This window comes from Oryzias latipes, chromosome 5 (assembly GCF_002234675.1).
Source record: "Oryzias latipes chromosome 5, ASM223467v1".
Classification (NCBI taxonomy): domain Eukaryota; kingdom Metazoa; phylum Chordata; class Actinopteri; order Beloniformes; family Adrianichthyidae; genus Oryzias; species Oryzias latipes.
Window position 1 is genome coordinate 31,336,547 of NC_019863.2, and position 24,452 is coordinate 31,360,998.

The 24,452-nt window shown below is 42.1% G+C and overlaps 1 protein-coding gene across 4 annotated transcripts in view; it reads left to right on the top strand.

Moving 5' to 3' along the window:
* LOC101165974 (ephrin type-B receptor 2) overlaps positions 1-24,452 on the top strand; it is a 148,246-nt gene that overhangs the window by 32,520 nt on the left and 91,274 nt on the right. For all 4 annotated transcript variants that reach the window (XM_023955297.1, XM_023955298.1, XM_023955295.1 and 1 more), the window contains exon 2: positions 19,743-19,822. In XM_023955297.1, coding sequence (XP_023811065.1) covers positions 19,743-19,822 — 80 coding nt within the window. The remainder of the gene's footprint in view (positions 1-19,742; positions 19,823-24,452) is intronic.

Genomic DNA, 24,452 nt, shown 5'->3' on the forward strand with positions numbered 1-24,452 from the left:
CATATCATTCAGGCCTAATTTTAATCCTTTGAAATCATGTAAAACGCCATAAAAGGTTTTGTTTTTGTGCATCTGAAGTTGACCTGTTGTGCTCTCTTGGAACTTCACATTTTCGACTCTTGAAGTTCTCCACCATCGTTGTTTCTTATCGCTTTTGTTAATAAACTCAGCGTGTCTTGTCAGAGCGTGTAAAGGGCCCTGATGGCATCTCCTAACACACACTTATCTGATTCATTCGGACCTTTTGCTGGTCATTAGAGGGTGCAATCCAGCAAAATCAACCATTTAGAAGCTACAGTTCCATTTCTGCTTTTGACCACGGCTTTGTAAACAGGGAATTTTACAAAGCATCAGAATCAAACATTCATAAGGAAAAAAGGTCCATCTATGTAACCTTGGAGAGCAAAAACCTGATCAAATATTCAGTTTTCCATTCGTTTGCATAAAATCTGCCAACGGTATGAATGCATTACAGTTTGGTGTCCTATTGCCAAGGTCAGCGAGCTCACATGTGAGAGTAACCCACAACTTTGTGGAAACTAATTCAACCTCATAAATAACCATTGATGGCAGGGAAGTGCAACTTAGAAACAGCTCTTTGGAAAAACATTACTGTGTCTTTGAAATGAAAGTTAAAGGGTTTTTATTTTTTTTTAACTGTAGTAGATAAAGTAATTGTGTTCTTGTGCATATTTTACAGGAATAAGTGTTACAATTGACCTCAAAACATGAACTACCTATCCTTTACAACAATAGGTTGGAATTACGTGTTCACATTCTTCAAATGTGTCTCTCTTTGATGCTCATGTTGGAAGATCTAGATGGGGGATCTTCTTACTCAGCTTGAGGACGTTGTAATAACTGTGTGGATGGTCCAGGCTGACAGGGAGCCAGCGGGTGAGACGGCCAAGTAATCCGAGATTAAAACACGTAAACAGCCTTAATAAAAAAAAAAAAAAACACAAAGCAAGAGAAGAATCCTGCTTGCTGAGTTCACGCACATGCTAACACAAGGTCTCCGCACTGGGCTGGCAGAATGTGCTCAATGTATGCAGACACACACTCCAGCCCCGAGAATACAAAGGAAAATTAATGCGCACACACACACTCTTTCCTAGAGATAAGCTGTGGCAGCATGTCGTCAGGGGAATTTGGCCGACCATATCATCAAAAAAAAAGGGATCCATTAAAATCTAAGCCCCTCAAGAGCTGCAGCTCATAATCTGTGACATGGTTTCTGCTATTTATATGCCTCTATCTCACTCAAGAGGGGAAAGTCTCCTGCAACTTCTTGGACGCCGGAATCACTTGCAAAACAAAAAAAGAGCATTCGCTGACGAGATTCTTCCCTCTTTTGAAGTTTTCAGCAAATATGTTTTAAAAGACAGATTCAGAAAGCCTTAGTCACATGCACCTGTACGGGCGCATTGACGTGCACGGGTGATGCCGTCGTCCTCACGCCACACTCTAGTCGTTGGTAAGGTGCGAGTGCTGGTCCTGGGACTACTGACCCCTTGTGTCATGATACGTACGTGCCCGTTGAATGTCCACACAAACTACACTCTGAGTGTCTAATTTCTAACAGTCAGGCTGCTGCAAGGAGTGTGCGTGTATCACGTGAACAGCACTAACGGCCCGATTGCATAGTGTGCACGATTTTGGGGGGTTGTCTCACCTACTTTTCTTCTTACTTACATGGAGTGTAATGATTCATTTGAACGATTCGATTTATGTCATTTCTGTGGTTGTTGATATGATTCATAGCCAATATCGGTTCATTCTGAACAGCCAGGTACTCTGTCCTAAAATGGATCCAGTACATCCACTCAGAGAAAAATACCTGGTACTGAACAGTGCTGGTGACGTTTTCCAGATTCCTTGGCTTTTTTCAAGATAATCAAGTGTAAATTCAATGATGTGTACAAACAAACAAGTAAACAAGAATGAAGTCACATTTTAGTTTCCTAAAGTTCAGCCCACTGTTTTTCCACATCCAAAGAATCCAATAGGAACTTCATTAGAATATTCTAGCTCACTGGATGGTCACATTCAGTGTTTCTGATCAGTGTTTGCTGCCTCACATGTGTGTTGTCTGCTGGGATTTTTATGATCTATTAAAATAAACCTACCGGGCTTCAATCCAAATGGCATTTTCCGATATTGATTATAGTCAATTTATCTTATTTTGAAAGGGTTTTATAAAGGTTCAGATTGATTCCATTCATTTCGATTACCGACTTGGCTCAGACAGATGGATCTAGTTAGAAGATAAATCTGTTCATTTGATTAAGCGTTTCACCCTTATTACTTACCCTTACGTGTTAACGTGTTTGCTACAACCTCAGGTCTTTACCAAATAAACAACTTTGCATGAACATTTTGCCCTTTACGGGTCTATAACCTGCGTTAGGTTTGACCAGGTTTGACGGCCCTTATCCACCTGTCAGGGCGGTTGGGACGAAGGCTGAACCGACCGTCAGAATGAAGGACGTACATTGTCTTTGTTTTGGCCTTCGTCTCTTTTTTCCTCTCCTTTGATGCAAGCAGATATTCTCTGAGGCCTTCTTCACATTTAACCGCCCTGATTATTATTGTTGGAAGTGAGTGCTTGTCCTCAAAAATTCAGAAGAAAACTAATTAGAGCATCATTGTTGTCAGCCAGGCAGAAGGTGTGAGGGACAGAGCTTGTTTCCCAAGTGTTGTCCTCTCAGTTAGTGGCACATGGCTGTCTGGATGCGACCCCAATGTTCTCAGGTTCCAGACACATTTTTACAGATGTGGTTAATTACATAGTGCTTCGGACATTTAGTAAGTGAGTCTGACAATAACCTCCAAGCATTAATCACAGTAAATTACACAGAGGAAGGCACAGCACAGAGGTTCAATTAACCTCTTAGCCCTGTCTGAATGTGTTGGATGGGGCTCGTTACTTAGCGTGGGCCCTAACACCCTCACAAACAGGGACCTGGTGCCAGAGAGGAGATGTCAGGACCGCACTGTGATTCCTTTCAAACAAGCACACACACACACACACACACACACATTGTACTCTGCCAGCACAGACCCCCTGCTCGGGAATCGCAGAGCTGTCATGAAACTCAAGGCGACTTTTGTATTCTACGTTTTTCTCACAGCTGCAGAGGCCTTTTCCCAAAAAGTTGTACAGAAATTCCCCAATTTATTTTTGTTTAAGCGAACCGGTGTCTTAAAGTGACCTTATGAGAACCTCTGACGAGCTGGCGACTCCCCTGGAGAATTGAGGAGCCACTTTGGGGAGTCACAAGGCCAGCTTGAAGGATCTGTGAAATGTTGGCTTGCGGTGATTGGACGTATGACAGGCTCTGCTTTCATTGGTTTGGCTGGTTACGAAGTCTCAGGGCTGAGCTTCCCAATGACTCCATGGCCTCTGAAATGCAGCAGAAACCACAGGATACATCTTTCATCAGTTAGCCAGTATGGTTCAAGATGTGGTTTAGCTATCGCTATATCTCTAGTTTGGCTCCCTGATGACTGCACAGCTGAAAAACTACCGTCTCACCGAGACACTGATTCACTGTTTCCAGTTGAATAGCAAACTCTGAGGCTTCCTCCCACCACTGCTCTCCTGTCTGCATTATTAACGGCCACCTTTAATAGCAGTTAAAGGGTTTTTGTCATCTCTGCATTCACGCTGCTTTTTCACTCTGTCACCACGTTTCTTAAACTAGAAGTTTAAATTCCCACTCAGATCATATTTTGATCTATTTTCAAAGCGTTTCCAGTGGTCTTTCAAGTAGAATTATGTCGTTTTTTAAGCAAAAAATAAAAAATCGGTGTTGTTTTCTAGGTCATAGTTTCTGCAGAGCAACAGGAGTTCATTAGAAATTCACTTCTGAGTTGTGAGCGGGACTATTGGCATGATGCAAGCCTACCTCTGTGTCTGAGAGCTCTCTGTTCACAGGCTCTCCCGCTATCTTACAGCCCCTCACACCCCAAACCTAACATTACGCCAGCAACAAAAATGGCGGGCGATATCAGAGCAATCCGGCCGTCCAGTTTAGATCCAGATCCGCCCATCGTATTTTCTACGCCACAACTTTTTTAAAGCTGCATTTTTTTCTAATATAAAAATGCTCAGAAATCCAATTTTAATCTTAATTTTCTTAATAAACCTCCTCCATCATCAGCAAAAGGATGCGTTAAAGACATCAGAGTGGGTCTTTCAACTGGGACGTATTGAAATTAAACATTTACAGGAGTTTCTGTAGCATTTTTGTCTTTAGTACTTCAGTGTAGTACTAAATGAATGAAAGTGAAGATGGAAACGAGCCACATGTTAAAGTAAAGGCAGAGCTTAACAAAAGAGCAGAGAAACAGGATGAGGATTATGTGATGAACATGAAAGAGAAGGAAAAGGGAAAGTGGTGCTAATATTCTGCTTTTTATGAGAAGAAATGTGGTTATTGGTGATGTTTTTGTCCATGTGAACACAGGAGTAGAAACAATAGGTGAGAAAAAAAAAGCAAAATAGTGACACATTAATTAACGCTTGAGGTTTAGTGCTTAGTCGTTCGCACAAAGAAAACGTTTGCCTTGGTGCAAATTAAATGAAAGAAAGATTTTATTTCATATTATCTTCTATCTTTATAAATGTGCTGCTAAACAGCCTTTGGACACAGGGGGTCCCGATTTCCTTTCTAGCCCTGCCATGAAGAAGGGAGGCAGACAAACGAGGAGCCGGGGGCGGCAGAGGCGGACCCACGGATGGATGACAACCCCTCGCCGCCGTTGAGCCACCTCCCAGAGGCCACTGGGCTCAGCGCCGCCCGCTCCGCTCCCGTTTGTGGTTTTGATGCTGATGTTTCAGGATTGATTTGTGGCATTCAGCAGTGAGGCACCCGGCGCTCACAATGACACAGGCATGCGGCCCCAACACGCCGCCCTCTTGTTTCTGACTACTCAGTGGCGCTGTGAGAACCAGCGGTCACGTGACCCGGCTGTGGCAGATGAAGCTGGGGGGGGGGGTTTGTCCCCACCAAACCCAACGTGCTGTGGTCATCCCAAAATCCTCCACCCCGGACCCCCCGCCCCCTCTCACGCACACACATGCTAAAGCGCTCTGCTGCTAATGCCTTTGTGCCGAGGCGCACGCATGCATGCACACATGTACACAGTCCGGCCGTGACACAAGTGCACACATACGTGTACGGCCACCCACAGGCACGACGCAGAGTGAAACACAACTCCAGCCTCACAGAATCGAACCCTTGAAAGGCCTCGGACCCCCCGCTCCAGCAGATCAAGCTTCTCGTCGATCACATGGCTGCTGAATTATTTCAACTTCTGTGTAACGTTTTTGGTTCTTTAGAGATGCCTGAAGTTCATTTCAATACTTATCATTTACTATTTTATAATTTATCTATTTTAATACTTTATTTATTTAATTTAATCTTAATGTTCTTTGAACAAACAATAATATTTATCTATTATTATTTCAATCATTGTTATTTATCATTTAGGTACATTTTTCTTTTTTCTATTTTTGCATTTGCTTGTGATAAATAAATAAATCATAAATTGTACGTTTTGATTTTTTCTGCAATTGATCTGCAGAATGCCCCCCCCCCCCACCACCACCACCCCACCGCTCTTGTGTGCGGCGCTGCAGGAATTCCTCTCGGATCAGTGCCTGCGCCCTCTTTATTCCCATTCTGTCTCCTCCGACACCTGGCCGTTGCCCCCCCCCGCGGTCCTCCCCCCCAGCCTCTCATTAATCGGCCCTGATATTGATGGGAACTGAATGCTGGCAAATGACTGCCTGAGAAGGCTCTTCATGCCGCCGCTTCTCACCCTGCCTGTAACCCCATGCAGGCTCCATTTGCATGCCAGCCGCTCGCCGGCTCCGTGAATCGGCCCCTCTGTGTTTCAGCTGGCCGAGTCCTTCAGCTTTATGCTGCATCTATACCGATTGTTGTCTCTTGATTTCCATGTCTGTGCTAAATTTTTGTGGAGATTTCTTGGCAGCCCCGTTGTTTCATGTCGTCCCCTCCTTCCCACCTGTTTCCATTTGAAAGGCCTCCAACAGCCCATCAGAAAGTGATGGTTCCCTACACTCAGCTTGATACATATTTTTATTCAATGATAAATCATTTTTATACCAACTTTCAGTTTAGAAACCAATTTTCCTATAAACAGAAAAAACATAGAAATCATAGCTTTCTGTAAGAAAACTATGCAAAACGGCACCGGTATTTCGTTTCCAAGCAGAAGTCTTAGTGGTTATTTCCAAAATCATGAATTAACTTGAGTTCTTTCTAGGTTATGTAGATTTACAGAAAAATATTGAATGAAAATGAATAAATTACATTTATATTGTCCAGTTTCATTAGAGCACACCCATCTCACCTCGTCCAATAATTGCTGTGTTGGCTGAAAGGAAAGGGGGTCATCCTTTTCCACTGGTAATGACTTGTTGCCTCGCTACACTGCTCACCTGTTGCCACGGTAACAATAGTATCCCGAGTGCGCAGACTTTTGCCTCTTGACTCCGAGACACGTCCACATTCTCCTTGCCCTCCTCCTGGCCAACATTACCTGTTTCTTTCACACCCCGCGGGCTCTGTCCCGTGTGCTCACCTGTCAGACGCTGCTGCTGGAGCCGCCACTCGCCCTTTGGGCTTTTTTTTTCCGGTGGTATGAAACCGTAAACTCCTTTACGGTTTTTATGACCAACCCATCCAAAGCTATCCGTCTTTGATCTGTGTCACGAGTAAACATGGAGATAAGACCCGAGCTAAATTTGAGCAGAGCCTCACAACCCTTATGTGCTTTAGCTGCTCAGGAGATAAGGGAAACAAAGTCTGCTGTCAGACTAAGTGGCTGTAATGGCTACAAAACAAACCAAAAGGGGGGTTTGCTTCCTGAGTGTAAGGAAAGACTGGAATCACTGGGGGGGCTGGCTGGATGCAGAAACAGACATTGACTGCACATCTCAGTGGACTCAATGCAAATGTCCTCTGGAGTTATCAGCCGTTAAGCCGTGTTTACACTTACTGCCCCTGATCTGATGCTCCACGGCGGGTAAAAGTACTACTTCTTGTGTCAGCTCCAACAAAACCCTGAAAGGAACAGGTGTGTTCCAGAAGGCCACTCATAATGACGCTTTAGTCACATGCCCCCGTACAGAGAGTTGACCCATAAAGGGGTGGACCACAGCAAGTTTTCGGCTGTCCATGGAGGTTGGTAAGGAGGAGCGGCCGCATCTTAAGGGGTGTGTCTCGCAGCTCTCGGAAAGCGTTGCTGGCCACCTCAAGGAAGGTTGTGTAAATAGAATGTACCATTATCGTGGGTGTGATGAGTGTATTGTAAAGTATTTGTGAGGAGAATAGAAGTTACACGCACCTGTGCCATAAGGGTGATGCTGTCGTACGGTACCCTTACGCCAATACTCTAGTCAATGGTAAGGTGTGAGTACTGACCCCTAACTGACCACGCGAGAATCTTGAGCGCATTGGGTCTGCATGTGAAACATAAGCGCCCGTAGGACCCAGTGGGGTCTAAAGGCCGTGTCACACAGCAGACATTTTACGCATGTTCCACGTATTAAATTTTGGTCTGTCATGATACAAGCGTGACATACGTAATTCATACACGTTTCTTGCGATCGTCATTCGTCGATGTGCACAGATGTGGGTCGAGAGTTTCAGCCGACAGGTCTTTGAGCGAATTCGGTTTTGAGGTGTTCAAAATCTATGTTTGGTTGAACAATATGCAGTTTATGTGTATTTAGGTAGTTTCTACACTATTATTATGTAAATCTCATGCAATTGTGAATGATTTATGCGAGATGCATACACAAATTTGTGGCTTTTCATGGCCTTTTTCATATGTTTCTTGTATGTCTTATGGTCTTTTCATGCATGCACCACTGCAGGCATGTACCATGTCGCATATATGGTACACATTCCATACTAAAATTATGTAATTGACGCACGGATTATTAAGGAATTGCATATAAACAGCGCAATAATCATGCACGGTTCATGTTCTAAGTTAATGTACGTGTTCTTTGTGTGATGTATTTGCACTTCTCCATGGTTTTAATAATAATAATAATAAATAATTGATACTTTATCTATCCCACAATGGGGAAATTCTTCTCCGCATTTTGACCGTACCCTGGGGGGAGCGGTGAGCAGCAGACTAGCCGCGCTCGGGGGGGGGGGCAGCTGGCTGGGGAGGGCGGGGATCGATCCGCCAACCCTTCGGTTGCCTGAAGTTTAGCCTGAACTAAACTGTTTTGAATGTGGTTCATTCATGAAAGTTACAACACAATTACTTTTCTTTTCTGGAAAGGCAACTCATTCTTATTTGAAAGGGGGCATTTTTGCTGCTGTGGAAATACATTTGATAACAGTAATTTATAATTTTTTTTAATAAAACTGTAGCGTACTGATCGTGTTCTGGGACTTATTTCTCTTAGTTGTACAAGTAGAATCCTTTATTTTAAAGCCTGAGAGATCCTTTTAAAAGTTCCGTCTGATTCAGTTTCCAGCTGCCCTGGTCTGTGTTTTTTAAAGGCACAGGTACTCTCGCTATGTGAACAGGAGTAGCTTATGGTAGCGATTTGAGTGTTTTTCTTCTCATAAACTTTTTCCAAGGCTGTGGTTTTCATAATTCTCTGAAGTGCTTTCTCTCATTTGTTCTGCAGTTTCTTGCTGTCCGTCTTCTTTCACTGCTGACCACCGTGAAACCATTAGCACTGTGTTTGCTCACCGCTGGTATCCAATGTCTCCCAGTGTATGTTAGTTTGACTAACACTTACTCCTTAAGGTGCCTTAATGGACAGCCAACTGTATTTTCTTTGTGCTGTGCGGCTGTTGATTAAGAGGATGTTGATTGCAGGGGCTTTAGGGCTCCCTGTACTGAAAGCGATATTTGGGTTATTCCTCGGCATGTTGGAGCTGTGTGTCGGTGTGATTGGACGCAGTAATGGTCCCAGAAGTGAAGCGGGCAGGCATATGGCTGAGGTACTGCCTTCCACTGCTTCCCATTCCCTGCTTTATAGACCTTTGGGGGGTCGTGACCCCACCATAACTCTTCCAGAGCAATGGGAGCGAGCTCACAGGCCTGGAATCCACCAAGAGGCCTTACCTCCTGTGTGATCCCCCTCCTAGAAATGTGTGGTCCCCGCCAGCAGAAGCAGATGGGGTGCTGATGGTTAAACGGACGTGGCTGCCTGGTTGGTACACTGACAGCCTCTTAGAACGCAGAGTTTCTGGTGTTTTAAGAGGAGAGGGGACGTCCGACAGGATGGTCTTAAAGAATTCCAGGTGGTTGCAAGGAAGAAGTTGTACTTATGAGGAACGTTAGGATGGATGAGGGTGGGGAGAGGCAGCAATTTGTTGGGAAAAGTACAAAAATAAGAAAAGAGACAAATTGTTTCTCCTTGTTCATGTTATTTTTGAGTAAAAGTAAAAACTCCATCGCAGACTAGAGCTTGAGATGTGTGATATTGTGATATTGCGACAAGATGACATGATATTTTTGGTTTAACTATAACAGTTTTATTTAAATAAAAATCAACAGAAATTATTCTCCAAATGACTCAAGTCTACATAGGAGGGGGGCGTCTAGCATGGAAGAGCTCCATACGATTGGCCTGTTGCATAAAGGGCTGTTTTTGATTCTTGAAATACGTCACTGATGAGATGGTTTTAGCATGTGTTTAAACACTAAAGGTAACCATTTATCGCAGTTATCTTTGGCGATGTGCGTATTAATAAAGGAGTAACAATACATTTTCAATTTATTGTGCAGTTTAGGGGCTGCACGATAAACACGCGATATAAGTGATCAATATTGCGATGACGGTATACTTTGCGATTCATGAAGAAAAAGCAAACCAAGCAAAAACATATTTTAACATTTCACTGCAACAGTTAAATTTAAATAAGAGTCTCCATAGGAGGCCAACATCTAACATAAAATAGCTTCATCTGATTGGTCAGCAACGTGAAGGCGTCCATCCGATTGGTCAAATGCATAAAGGGATTTATTTGATACGTTAAATACTTCAAGCTGCCATAAGATTGTTTTAGCAAATTTAACGTAACCATTTATTGGAATTTTCGGCAACTTACATTTTACAGCTTCATATTGCAATAACGATAAATATTAAATCTAGTGTGCAGGCCCAGTGCAGATCTATTGCAGATACGAGTTATTGTATCCGAATATTTGAATTTTTTCATCCCATGGTGGATACATGATACCCCCCCCCCCCCCCCCCCCCACACACACACACACACACACACACAACCAGTTTTCAAAAGTTATTGTTGAAACTGGAATTCCCTAAAGTGGAAAAAAAAATATTGGATTTCATAGCGTCTTTTTCATTATCTTAAGGTCTGGGAGTTGTGTGTTTGTGTGTGTGCATGTGTGTGTGTTTAAGATAACAGAGGTGGGAGGCGACGGTTTCAGCCCAAACAGAGAAACGTCTCGGATCTGATGACTCTTGGCAGACGCGTTGTATTGACTGGCAGCAGATCAACTCCCTTTAGGTTGACCCCTCACACGTCAATAACACCTGCAAAATTCCTCCTCCTGTCACACACAGGTATGAAATGTTGTACCTGGAAGCAGGACAGATAAGCAGACAAAAGAAAACAAAAGGGGACGGGCATGACTCATGATCTGAAAGGTGCTTGTTTTCTTATCGCCATCATTTGTCAATTTGATGGGACTTTTGCGAAAGTGCAGTCAGTCAAATATCTCCAGGTAAATATCAGCTAAATGAAAAAGAGAAAAAAAAAAACCCGAGATAAATCAAGGTGCTTCTACCTAACAGGTGTTCCTGCAAAGATTCCTTTGAATAACGACAGACCAACTGAAAATGGGTTTAAAAAAACATTCAAATTGCCCTTCCCAGACCAAACCAGTTTGTCATTAAAGATATGTGACAGGCCGCAGCATCTCAGGTTATCCCTAACAATGAATCTTCTATAAAAGTGCATTCTTTAGAAAGATGTAAACAGTAAACTGGTTTGAATTGTTTGTATATATATATATGTATATATATTTATATATATACATACATATATATTAATATACGTTAACAAAGTGTGGTCTTTGCGTGAAATTCTTACTGATTTATCATGAATGAACCACGTTAAAACCCCAAAGGAGTACGTATAAACCACGCAAAGAACACGTAAGTCAACGTAGAGCATGTATTTTTGTGTTAATATTGTGATGTCTATAGGCAATACATTTGTAATTCATGCATCAATTACATCATTTTAATGTGATATGTGCGCCATATACATGATACAAAAGTTGTACATCGATGGTACATTCTTAAAAAATATCTATTAGACATACGTGGAAGTAGTTCGTTCGTGGAAAGCTACAAATTGGCGTATGCATCTCACAAAAAACATGCATAAATAGTGCAAGATTTATGTGATAATTGGGCAGAAACTCTGTAAAATACATGTAAACTGCGTAAAGTCAACCGACCCTAAAGTTTGAACAGCTCAAAACAGAATTCATGTAAAAACCCGTCGGCAGAGACCCTCGACGGACATCTGCCCACATTGAACGCAAGTAACACTTGTGAGCTACGTATATCACGCATGCATCATGAAAGACCGAAATTCCATACGTGGATACTGCACAAAATGTACGTAGTGACTATGTCACATGACTTTTACCTTCCTTTTTTTTCACAAATGTCATCTAGTTTAATAAAAAAAATGTAATTCGCAACATCCTCATTTTTGACAAATGTTTTTATCAGACATAAGTTTGTTTTGTTTTCATTCATTCTTTCACGTCTTCGTGTGAGACCATTTTAAAACAAAGTTTAGGAGTTGAAGCTACTCATTTATTTAGACTTCATGAAACATTTACAGCCTGAGATGAGTCTGATTTAACATTAAGCATGAAAATAACCCAAAGATCCCCTTACAGTTCCCCCAGAACCTGACCCAGAAACTAACGTTTGAAAAAAAATCATGACAAGTTAGGTGGTTTTTAGGCCGTTTTATTTGATATATGGTGACATGCAAAACTAATTTGTCAAGCTCGGGTGACAGTCTTATCATTGGCTCCAGCGGGGTGTTGGTAAACCTCAGGACCGTCTCAGAACGCCTAAATTAGGGCAAAAGAAATTCAAGCTTGAAAGTGCTTAATACGGTGCAGCTAAATGTGTAAATCTGCTCAAATGCAATTACTCAGCTTTGAGATTTATAGGATTTAAAAACAGATAAAGTGTCAGGACTGGTTTCTGTCTTGGGTAGAGAGGATTTAAAGGTTGGTTTCCTTCAAGACAACTTTTGGCACTAAGACGATTGTGATTTTCCTTTTTCATAATCAACTGTGATTTCAAAGGTAGCCTTTTAGTGATGGTTAACAGTCCCGAGGGAATAATCCATTGGGAAAATAAGGTTAGACAATCTTTTGCATGATTTAATAGAGCCGTCCAGTGTTTACATTTCCATAAATTTGTTGGGACGTAAATGTTTCATCTTCTCAGAAGGCTTGAAACCCCAACCTATTATGTCATATAAAATGTTACTTTTCAGTTTAAACTTTTATTTTATCAGACCCTTGGGTGATTGGGATTTAAATTATTAATTAGGAGGTTGCTTTAATGCACAAAACAAGAGATGCAGAAGAAGATTAAACTTGATGGAACAGGGTTCCTTTTTTTTTTTTAGGTGAGAGCTCTAATGTGAATCTATCCAGAGCAGCTTGCTTATGCACACTTGTACTTTCACATCTTCTTATCTGTGGTCCCTATCAGCCAAAACCATGGAATGATGTGTTGTTGAATAATGTTTATTAGCCTCTGTCAAAGCAGCAGCGTGGAACCTTATCACGGCACTTGCAGTGATAAGGATTTAGGGCCTCTGCACAGGAATTTACAGCAGCTTTTAAAGCATCTTTTAGTGGATGAAATGTCTTTAAAGGATGTAGAATAGGTCATAAACTAGATTTGTTTGTCAGACTTTAATGACTCTCCTCCCATAACATGTGGTGGGATCTCCTTATCAGCCAAACAAGGACAGGCCCCACCAATAAAAAGAGTTGCCTCTCCTCCCCACGCATGGAGACGTCTTCGGGTCTTGCAGTTTCCTCCATATGTTGAGGTGAATTATACCAATACATTGGGATTGTGTGCTGCGGCTTGCATGACAGCCGTCACCCGTCTCTTACCTCCCAACGGCTATCCTCATTTGCCAGTCAAAGCGGTTGTCAAACAGACGGTTGCTTCTTTGACGACCACAAGCATCATCTCCCAGAGGACAAGTTTGAAGGAGGAATGGGTCTCGATGGACCCACAGTTTGGGCTGAAACTCCTTCATGGCTATTCACCATCCCTATTTTAAAGACATGGACCATAAAACACAGGATTTCTTTTCGTCCCTGAGCTTTTTGAGCCACTTTTGACTAAAAGCTTTTAGTCAAAGTGTTGGATTTCTGTACAGTTACTGCTGTCTGCAAGCTGTCTCTCTGATTAAAAGTGATTTGCTTATATCTGCAGACTGTCCAACCTCCTTTATGCTGAGTGTTTGCATCAGAGTGCTCAGGAAACACTTGTAATGATTGGATGGGTAGACACATGAATGGCTCCCTTTCTTCTTCTCTTCAGCTGTTCCCTGTAAAACTGTGGGACCCTCTTTTACAAAATTTTCCGCAGCAAAATTTAAATGGGCTGATCTGTTAAACAGGTCTTCTTGAGTTGACATGGAATTGAGAAATATGGAAAGTGGGCTTATAAATCCTCAAGTCGGCATCAGCTGCCAGATTTCCTTTTCCAGTACAAAAGAGTGGCCAGGTGAGCAGGCCAGTGCGCCGTTTACTGCTTCGTTTGACGTCTCTCTGCTGTGAAATATAGTGTCACTCTGACCTCAACTATTTATTGGTCCACATACATTAGTGAAAGTATGATTTTAACGTTTGTCTAAGACTGAGATGCATAGAAGAAAAGAGAAAGTGTTTTCAAATTGTTGGTACTTTAAAAGAAATGACCCAAAACTGTGACCGTTTTGCCATGTCTGACTTGTTTTTGGGGTTTTTCAAAGAAAATCGATTGTAGCTTGCAGTAAAACGAACCTATACATCTAACTAAAAAGTATTCTGTACTTTTTCTGAATCATTTTCATTGAGTCATTGTTGTTGCTTCAGTGTAATTTTTTGATACCAGAAGTTCTTTCAGTTTCGCTTAAAAATAGTTTCTTTTGGAGCGCAATAACCGTTTTAAACTCCCGGATGATGAAAATAAATAAATATGAGGTAAGGGGGCAGCAACTGGACTACCAGTCAGTTTTTCTCTCCGTTTCATCCTTTGATAAATGAAACAGAAACGCTGCACAGTGTCAGTCAAAGACGGTTGGTTTCTGTTGGAAGATCAGACAGTGAAAAAAAAAAAAAAAAATACAGTTGTTTCTTGGTTTTTGGTCATCGCCGCTGTTGACAAGTTTAGCCGCTCTGAGCGATAGCGCGGCTGTGCAGTGTAGGGATTAATGTCCTACATTCTGAGGAACGCCATGCTGTGTCTCTCTGTCAACACGAGTCTGCGCTGTTTTTTTCTGTGCATTCATTCACATTCTTACTGCAAACCTTCCTTTTTCTCATCCATATTCTTTGCCTTAGAAAAATCTAAGAAGTCCTTGGGGTCAGGCTAAACTTTGAGCCCACCTTTATCTCTCAACCAAAACTGAACCGTCTTCTTCCCCGGTCAGAGGCGGAGTCGTCCGTAAATCCAGTTCATGACGTGTACTACCAGTAGACAAAGCTGGGTTCAGAAGACTGCTTTAAAAATGAGGAACTCTTCTGAGGTTGTGGTCAATACGTCAACGTCCACAGAGTCTGATCCACGGTAAAAGCAGCATTCCAAATCGACTGTGTACAGTGGTGGCCGCTCCACTGTACCTTAATGAGGCCATCTTGTGATGACAGATCCGTTGAGCTGGGTTTCCCAGGACCAGGAGCGCCTTCCCCTTCTTCCATCTAAATGAAAGAGACTGTTATTATTTCCAACAGGCCATACAGTAGCCCTGTCTATCATTAAAGCTATAAATCACATCCCCGCCTCCCTCAGGGCCATATCATTGCCGTTCCCCCTTAATCTGGGGAGATTTCCGTGCCTGGTCCGCTATACAGTATTCTGTTTTTAGCTCAGGGACCAGCTTGCTCCTGTTACTCTGCGAGTCTGTAGTGGAGATGGAGTGGAGTTTTCCCACATTTGCCACGGAGCGATGCGGTTTCAGACGCACAGTCGCAAACAAGTTGTCCTTCTGTTGTGGTTGCATGGAATTTTATGAACACAGATTTCACTGGGAGAGTTTTCTACCTTTTGTTGATTAAAATGCTCACAGCAACATAAAGCTCTGTACTTCATAGCCTTTGTTTCTGATTGTAAATAAAACTCAGAGGAACTCTTAACACAGTTTCTTCTCCTCTGGCAACAAAGAAGCATCTCTTTCAAGTGTTTTCCGCTGTTGTGGAGTCGTATTGCTTTTTAAACATACCCACTTTAAATTGTAGGCTCTAAATACAGGCTATTTTCTAGGAAAATTGATTCCTTTCTATTTGACTGCTGCTTGAGCTATCATGTCAATGTCTTTTATATGCAACGCTCCTCCTGGGACGCAATAACACGCAAAACAATTTGTCAAATTGTGTTTTTCACGGTAGAAAAAGAAAGCCCAGAAGAAAATCCTCATCACACGAGCTGCAAGTATGTGCTTGCACGTGGAGGCTAAAATATCTGTTTGCATGCTGGGTTGCCTGCCCTGGGGAAAGTTTTGTTCAGGCATGGCAGTAGAGATATCCATCACCTTCCATACCCTAATTGGTCATCCAGCTGTCGTTCTCTGATTGACGCCTTTTGGAGAAATCTTGAATTGTCGCTCACGACGGTGCACACCGAAGAGCGGGTTGACAAGCAAAAAGAAATGATTGAGCTGTGAGAAAAGTTTCTAGAAAAAAAGTGGGCACATTTGCACACCATGTGAAACCTTATGAAACAGCAGAAAAATGCCCCCCCCCCCACACTTGTGAAGCTATGAGTAGCTGACTACTGTACGTCTGGATGCTGTTTATTTTCATGCTTCAAAGCTCAGTCCCCCTTTAGAAAGTGTTGATGCTTTCATTAGTGAGGCAGCGTCGACCGCTCTCTGTTAAGATGAGTGTTGTTATAGTACCCCCCCCCCCCCCCCCCCCACACACACACACACACCACTCCACTCATGTCACTTCAGACGGCCTCCCACTCAAGAGCTCTCTCAGAGATCAGCTCTAAACTCTCCCTTCAGTCTCAGGAAGTGTTAGAGGAAGCACTCTCTTCACAAGCTTTTCTTCCAGTCTTTGGACTCGTTGAGCTTTCAAACCCCCCCCTCCATGCTGAACTGATTCAACTAAAAACAGATAAAAACAGATTTTCAACAATTTACTGGCTGATTGTTGATCTGGTTTAGAAGCAAAGTAGATTTTCTTGTTAAAGTTTCATTATAGACGTACTTCCCTTTGATGAAGAAACATTGAGAGCATTTTCAGATGAACTCCAACTATTCAAATGCTTTTAATGCATAAATTGTAGTATTATTATCCTACTGCTGCGGCGGGGGTCTTGGTGTTGGGAGGGTCTGGCACTCTCCCTCCTTCTTTTACGTTCCTTTTTAAAATTTTTATAAAGCTTTTAAGTGCACTTTATATTGCAGAAAATTGCAAATATCTTTTGCACATGTTACCAAAAACGCAGTTCCCTCATTTATCGCAGGAGATGAGAATAAGCCGCGATAAGTGGAATCTGCAAAGTATTCGAGATCTTTTAAGGCAGTTAAACTCCTTTGTACAAACGTTCTAAACTTTTATCAGACACAGCTCTAGAGGAGATCTGCATGGAGGAATGGGCCAAAATACCAGCAACAGTTTGTGAAAACCTTGTGAAGACTTGCAGAAAATGTTTGACTGCTGTCATTGCCAACAAAGGGTAAATAACAAAGTATTAAGTTAAACTTCTGTTATTGAGCAAATACTTATTTTCCATCAAAATTTACAAATAAATTCTTTACAAATCAGACAATGTGATTTGTCTCCTATAGTTGATGTATGATGAAAATTACAGGCCTCTCTCATCTTTTTAAGTGGAAAACTTGCACAATTGGTGGCTGACTAAATCCTTTTTTGCCCCACTGTATATGCATGTATATGATAATATATTACGTTTGGCATACTAAAGAACAATTTTTAGAAAGTTCATTTTCTTACCTGGAAGCAGGACGACTCCATCTCTGAGATACCACCTTTTACACTCAGCATCTTGTCTGCGTTTCAGCTACAAAAACAAACAACATCTGAACTGGAATGGGCGGTTCTTCATTTTGTGATGTCACAATGTGAGAATCCGCTTGTTTTTATGGATTTTATGGGGCTGGTGCTTAGAGAGCAGGTTTTAGAAGAATACTCAGGATCAAAATACCACTTTGGGGTTGTTTTTTTCTCAGGAACAATTGAATTTGCGTAGTATAGACCCTTTAATGGTTAGCATAAATAGTAAAAATGTATAGGCAGCTTTCTTGTACATTCAAGCTGCCAACAGACAGTGGAGTCATTGTCCGTCTCACTGCCATTAAAGACTTTTCAAGCTGAAAAAGGTTCATAGAAGGGATTCCTGCGGGTCCATGAAAGCACCCCGGAGCCTTCTTCTCCTAATGAATTTCCAGTGTTTTTGCTGAGCGGCGTTGCTTTGCTGAGAAGTTCAGGGAAAGTTAGTGGATACTTCTTCCAGAGTGGAGATGTGTGCTGCTCCGCCTCCAGGGAGGTAATGTATCTGAGCGGCTGTCGGTACTCTCCTATGTGCACTCGGCTGAAGAGGGGCGACCAGTGTTTGGTGGGGAGGTGCTGCCCGTCCAGCATGTGGGCCACTGATAGCAGGACAGATCAGGACAGGAAGCGCACAAGAGGAAAGCGTGAATCCAACATTTTAAAGAAGCTGAAAAGAGGAGGGTATTAGGAGGAAGAAGACAACCTGCCCCTCCACCAGCATTAACAGTCCTGGAGAAATGTAGTCCCCATTCCCCCCCACAGCACTTTCCCAGCCTCCACAGAGGGGGTTCATTATTATCGTTTTACTCCGCCACTAATTATTGTTATCATTATGGGGGATAATTGGCATTTCACCGCCTAACACCCATGTCAACTGCTCGGCTCGGCGTCTCACAGAAGGTTATCAATAGCTGCTCAATTGCAGTCTCATCTAACTAATTATAAGATTTGGGCTCAGTGATAACTGAATAGTTTGTAAAACCCGGTATTGTGTCTTTGGTGAAACGCTGAACGTCAGCGGAAGGATCTGGAATAAAGCTCTGAATGCAGAGGGTGTTAATTAAAAGCCACCTTTTTTTGTCAATAAACAAGAAGAAATGAAGCGTTGGTAAACAACCAGACTGACAAATTGGTGCCAGAACCAAGTCTGAAAAGAACAAACAAAACTGCAGATCTCAGATCCGACTTTTAAAAAAAACATCATGTCAAGTTTTGTGTGATATTTACACTGTTTTATACATCTACACTGTTAGTTTATGAACCGCACTCATCAGTGCATCAATAAAGAATGAAGAATTTGTTCAATACATCTGCGTTTCAGTTGCTACTGTGACCCATGTTTGGGTTAGAGGCCATCTTTGCCGTGGCAGCTCACAGTCGACGCATTTAACCTTCTGCTGTTGGTCCACAAGACTCCCACAGGTCTAAGTCTGAGCCTCAGAGGTGGTGCCTGGATTTGAGAGGAGAGGTGAAGAAGTTGACTCCATGAATGGGTCAGCAAGCATGGGAATGACGTTCGGATCAAGCCGGTGGAACGAGCACCACGGAGAGCTTCATGACAGACAGCAGGCACATTGTCTTTGACCCCAATTACCAGAGGTGTTTCTTTCCACTCGTTAATCCGCAGCATACAGGGTGGGCCCTCCTCCGTGCCGCGGAGATTTGGTTTCCAGCCTGTTGTTTTCACCGTACAGGCTACGGCAAAGTCCTAATGACCTGGATGTTTCTGACCTGCGATGAAACAAATCTGTTTCAAAGGAGACATCCAAACTGCTAATTATGCAGAAGCAGGAAACCTTATCTTAAAGGCTCAAATGAAAATGTTGTTTCTGTTGTTTTAACAGGTTCTTGTGGCAATTATCTGATAATGGAGGACATATATAAAGAATTTTGAGCAATTTTTGATTGGGGCGAAAAATAAAGATGTCGGTGGTAAAAAAACATAATTGCATTAAAGCTTCCTGCTCCGCTCTATTCTGATCATCCACTGTCAGACAAATAGATCCATGAACATCTCTGTTTTTCTCGTCCGAGCTGGAATCTGGATCTAAACTGTACGACTGGATATCTCAGACATTGCTTTCCATTTTTGTTGCACAGGTAATGTTAGGTTGGGGTTGTTAGGGGCTGTAAGCTAGTGGAAGAGCTCTCAGATTTGAGTGGCGGGAAGGGTAGGCGATATGAAGTTCTGATGAACTGCCACTCTGTGGAAACTATGTCCTAGAAAACCACTGGGAACGCTTTGAAAATAGATCAAAAGACTATCGGAGTGGGACTTTAAAATATTGAAACTTAAATCAATTAACAGTTTACCACTTTGAGCTGGTGGTAAAATGTAGTACACAAAACTGAGACTGTGTCTCCAACCTCAGCCGTTGGTGGACGGCAGATGTTTGACCGTTTGTTTCTGTGTTGGTCCACAGAGACCCTGATGGACTCCACCACAGCCACGGCAGAGCTGGGCTGGACGGTCTACCCCGTGTCAGGGACGAGCGACAACAGCGTGAGTAACCCACATTTCCCAGCCTGACACTTTCCTTTAATCGGTTCACGAGGAGGAATATCCTTTCAGGTCATCTAGGGTCATTCTCATTGTGAGCACCTCATGCGCCGAATCTTGTTAATTGAATTAGTAAGAAGGGATTTGATGTTTTGGTTTCACGCTTTAAGGTCAAAAGCTTCCTAAAGTGAAACGGAGGCTTCCCCCGGAAAAGAATGACACATAAATATGGGGTTCCCTCATTTATCAGGGAAGTTGCGCTTTAAATATAACCTACGAAGTAGGATTACAGATGTTTATGGCTGTAATTTACACAATTTCTACACTTTTATCAAACATACTTGAACATTTTCACGCTTTTCTCTCTTGTTTAAACTCTCAAAGTTAAAACATTTTTGGAAATAAGTTCATTGTAATAGAATGAAAACAAAGATGTGAATTTGATCAAAAGTATATGTGGATTTAGGAAAATGAACACTTTGTGTACAGGAGGAACAGCACAAAGGAGATTCATTGACTAAGACAACAACTAATACGGATGCAGAACATGGTGGAAATAAAGAAAAATAGCATGCAAAATCTAAAAAAACGAGATTGTGCAAAGCGAAATAGCGAGGGAACTCTGTATTGTGACAAAAAAAGAACACTTTTGTCATCAGGTTATTTCCATATTCTTTGTTTGAAGTACAAAACTACATCGTTTACATTTGAAGATTTTAATCTCTGCATTTGAATGTTTACAGGCCCTGCTTTTCATGGCTTTATTAGTCCTAAAATACCAAGACTCCTTTTTTTCTTGCCAAGTTTAGTTGGAGGCAAACACATTGTAAATACCTTAAGACGTATAAACTTTTAGCTCAACATGTTTATTCCTTTGCCAGACTGGAAGCATTATGTTATATAGGCCTCGTAGGTGTTTGATGTAAAGTGTTTCCACCTGGTTTGCCGTCCATGTAGACCCACCTAGAGCTGCCAAACCCAGTGACGCGGTGCCCCTAGCATTCTTCTGCACCACAAGAATTAGACCAACTTTTGGTCCAAATGCGAGAAACAACATTACAGCGGTATTTGCTGATTCATCTTTTTCCCTTTAAAAGTAAAGACATGCAGCCCCATTTTCAAGTATTTACATCTCTGTGGCTGAAGCTGAAGACGGCTTCAATTACACCATTGTTCGGCTGTGTCTTCTTTCACCGACACCGCGGAAAGAGAGCTGGCCGTTCACAGCTCAACATCAAAGGCTTCTGCATGAAACCAGGACTCCTTTGCTCCAGACCTGGAGGGAACGCCATCTCCTGGCTTTGGTTTTCTACCGTCAGAACCAAAGAACTGACAGTTCTTTTCTTTGCCAACTCTGGATCCGATTTGCAGAGAGAGCGCTCTCACCACGTCGGCCTTTGGTTGCCAACCGTTTTTAGGCCACGGGTGGGTTTAATGGCAGACAATAATTTCTATGGCTGGTCTGTACAAGGCTGAAGTTGGCATTTTTTAAGCTTTTCAAAGTTATTTTATTTTATTAAGTAATTTTTTAAGCTTCCGTTTTCTAGAAAATCTAATTTCCAAATTGAAATGCAGTTTAAAAAGAGAGTCTGAAGACGTCTGTAGATATTGTACAGAGGATAAAGATTCAATGGAACAAATGTGTTAATTTTTTAGAATTCATTTCTAAATTTGTTAAAATACAATAAAGGCAACTTTGCCCTTTTATTTAATCTTTTTTTCTGTTAAATATTCACAGCCGGTTTTAAACGTTTTTAAACTGTAAGTTTTTGTGTAGGACCCGTTAAAAAGGGGTTGTAGATTTTCTCTTAACCAGCAAAGTGAGTAAAAAAAATGGATGCTAACTTCAGCCTCGCCCAACTTTTAAGGCGTGGAGGATAAATACTACAAAATAAATAATACAGTCATACAAACTGGTATTGTCTACGTATAATATTAATACTAATAAAAAACGTAAATCTACATTGAATTTAACCTTATTAGCAGCATCTTTATAACATTAGAGAGTTGTTCAACACATAATATACAGAGCAAACTTGGTGCTTGATGACAAAGTTGCAAAAAAATCCATATTTCAAGTAGATCCCTGTTAAATCCTGATTCTTTTCTTTTCCTCACTTCCTCACTGGTAGAAATATTCCAGATAAATAAGAAGTCGGTTGAGTCAAACATGGTTCTGTTTCTATGTATAAAAAAAATTTCCAAAGTCAAACAAATAGAAGAAAACAGTTTAAATGTGAAGCTACAGAGAGCTAAGCGTGTTAGTCATCACCTCTGTAGTTTTTGTTGTGTTCATTCTCTTTTGTAGCAGATGATGTCTCTGAGACTTCCTCTTAAAGCTTTCATAACAAAAATAAATACATAAAAAAAATCAACAATATCAGCTTAAATCTTTTGAGCGCACATCATTTCTGGCTTCTTGTGAAAGCCCTTTTGCCGCTATGATGTAGCAGAGTTTCAGTCAACAATAAAATGCAAAACGTTTAATCCCCCCGGATTTAGTCAGGTATGGATCGGCCGTATCCGCGTGGGCCCTGACGCTTTATGAGGATGTGGCGCAGCGTTCCGGTGGACTGGGGAGGGGGGGAATGAGCGTGGTGGGGGTAGCTTTTTCCCTGAGGCCCATGCAGGGCAACAGGTGTGGAGGCAAAGCTCTGCTCTCCCACTCAGTGGAACAGCAAGAGGTGCCCTACACAAACTATTGTCTTACACTTCTGCTGTGACGCATGGCTTAACCGGAGGATCAGTAACATCCAGCAGAGCGCTGGAACAGCAGTTGGCTTTCACTACTCTGAAATACATCGCAATGTGGCATGGCATGGTGGGCAACTCCTGAAACGGCAAAGATGAACGCAGAAATGCTCCATCATTGTCATCTTACTAAGCATATGACAAGGCCTATTAAGCCAAGAGGAGTGAGTAATGTATATGTAAGCGTACTAAAGCACACTTTCTATAATTTGATTATAACCCTCTTCTTCTCTGGCCCGAGAACTCCTCTATTTCTTCTTTAAATGATAGTCATTTGTCTTTTCCATCATTGGGGATCTGAGATCTAAAACCAGGCCGTCCACTCTATAAAAGTCCCACTTCACACAACTGAGTCATGAGGTTGGTTTGTGCGGTGAAGTTTCCCAATCAAGTTACATAAACAGACAATTATTTTAAAGCTCTTCCACTGAGACCGTAAGGTGTGCAATCATTTAGAGTGGGTTACCTCAATGACAGGTGAGTTGCCCGCTAACGAGCGGTGTGTGTTTTTAGGTGGTCAGATTATAAAACAAATGACCGGACCGGTTCATTCCTGCTCTGCGGTTCTGACAACGGCAGCAGTTTTATTAATAGACTTCTGGCCTCCAGCGGACCATGCCAGTACTGTTGAAGGAAGACTGAGGTCTCGCGCACAATAAGGCGGAATTGTGGTTTCGATTGTCATTACGGATGTGTAAAAATGCGGCATCATGTGGAGACACACGGCACCACAGACTTTTGCAACCAGACAGTGTCCAGCATAAAATGTTTGCTAATCAAATTGATTTTGATTTAAGAAATCCACGACTCAACGCGTTGGAATCCCTTTGGGTCCAGTTTGCGGTTGCTGGACGCTGTGTGGCAAACCGAGACGTTGTACATTTTAGGCCTTACTTTTCCTAATGCAAGTAATTTCCTGAACCTTTGGATCGCCTGAAGAAACCAACGATTCCTAGTGAAGAATCCAAAGAGATGAGCAAATGAATGGGAATAACAGACAATCCACATGACTGCGTGTGTCACGGACAGTAGTAATTGTGGCTGGCCGGCACCAGACACTTCTACTTATGGCTCTGGGAGGGCGAGGCCCTCCTCCTAGAGGCCCGGCCTCCTTCAGGGTTTGGCTCTCATGGCCTTTTTGGTTCTAATTGAATGCAGACACTGGGTGTCATTTGTCCCCTGTCCCTGTAGGGAAGGCACTCTTGTTGGAACAGATTTCCCACATTTGCAAATACCGTGCTCTCCGAGTTTTCCGCTGGGTCTTTCTGTCTGCTTTTGTGTGAATAATTTATTTACCTTTGTCAGTGATAGAACGGCGATATGTAATGTGGCTCTGGTCCATGAGGCAAACGCCGGTTAATTCAAACATTGGACTGACAGAATGTGATAAATACCAGACGGACTTGATGCGAAAACAATGAAATCGTTGGATGTTTGGTTTTTGCTGAAAGTCTGTTTATAACGCCGCTTGACAAATGTGTCTGACTTTTGTCAGAGACATTTTCGGTGCCTGAAAAAAACATTTTTGCCTTTCAAAGGCTTTATGTTTGACATCAATCTTTGCTGTTGTAAAAATAATTTCTTAAATTAGAGTTCACACGAAAATGGTTAATGCTTCTAAAGCACCAACAACTTCAGCCGTAAAAATGAAACGAACAATCACATAACCGTAGAGCCTCGCTGATCTGAAACAAACCTGTCATCTGCTCGCCAAGCGGAATGGCCTTTGAAATGTGGCCATAAAATGTCCTGATTGAAATCGGTTTAGAAGATGTAGAGTCAATGTCGACTAGAAGTAGTCCTCAACAGTTTATTTTGTCAGTTAAAATCAAAGAAAATAAAAGGTGATTATTTTCCAAATAGCAGTAAAAGCCTAATATTT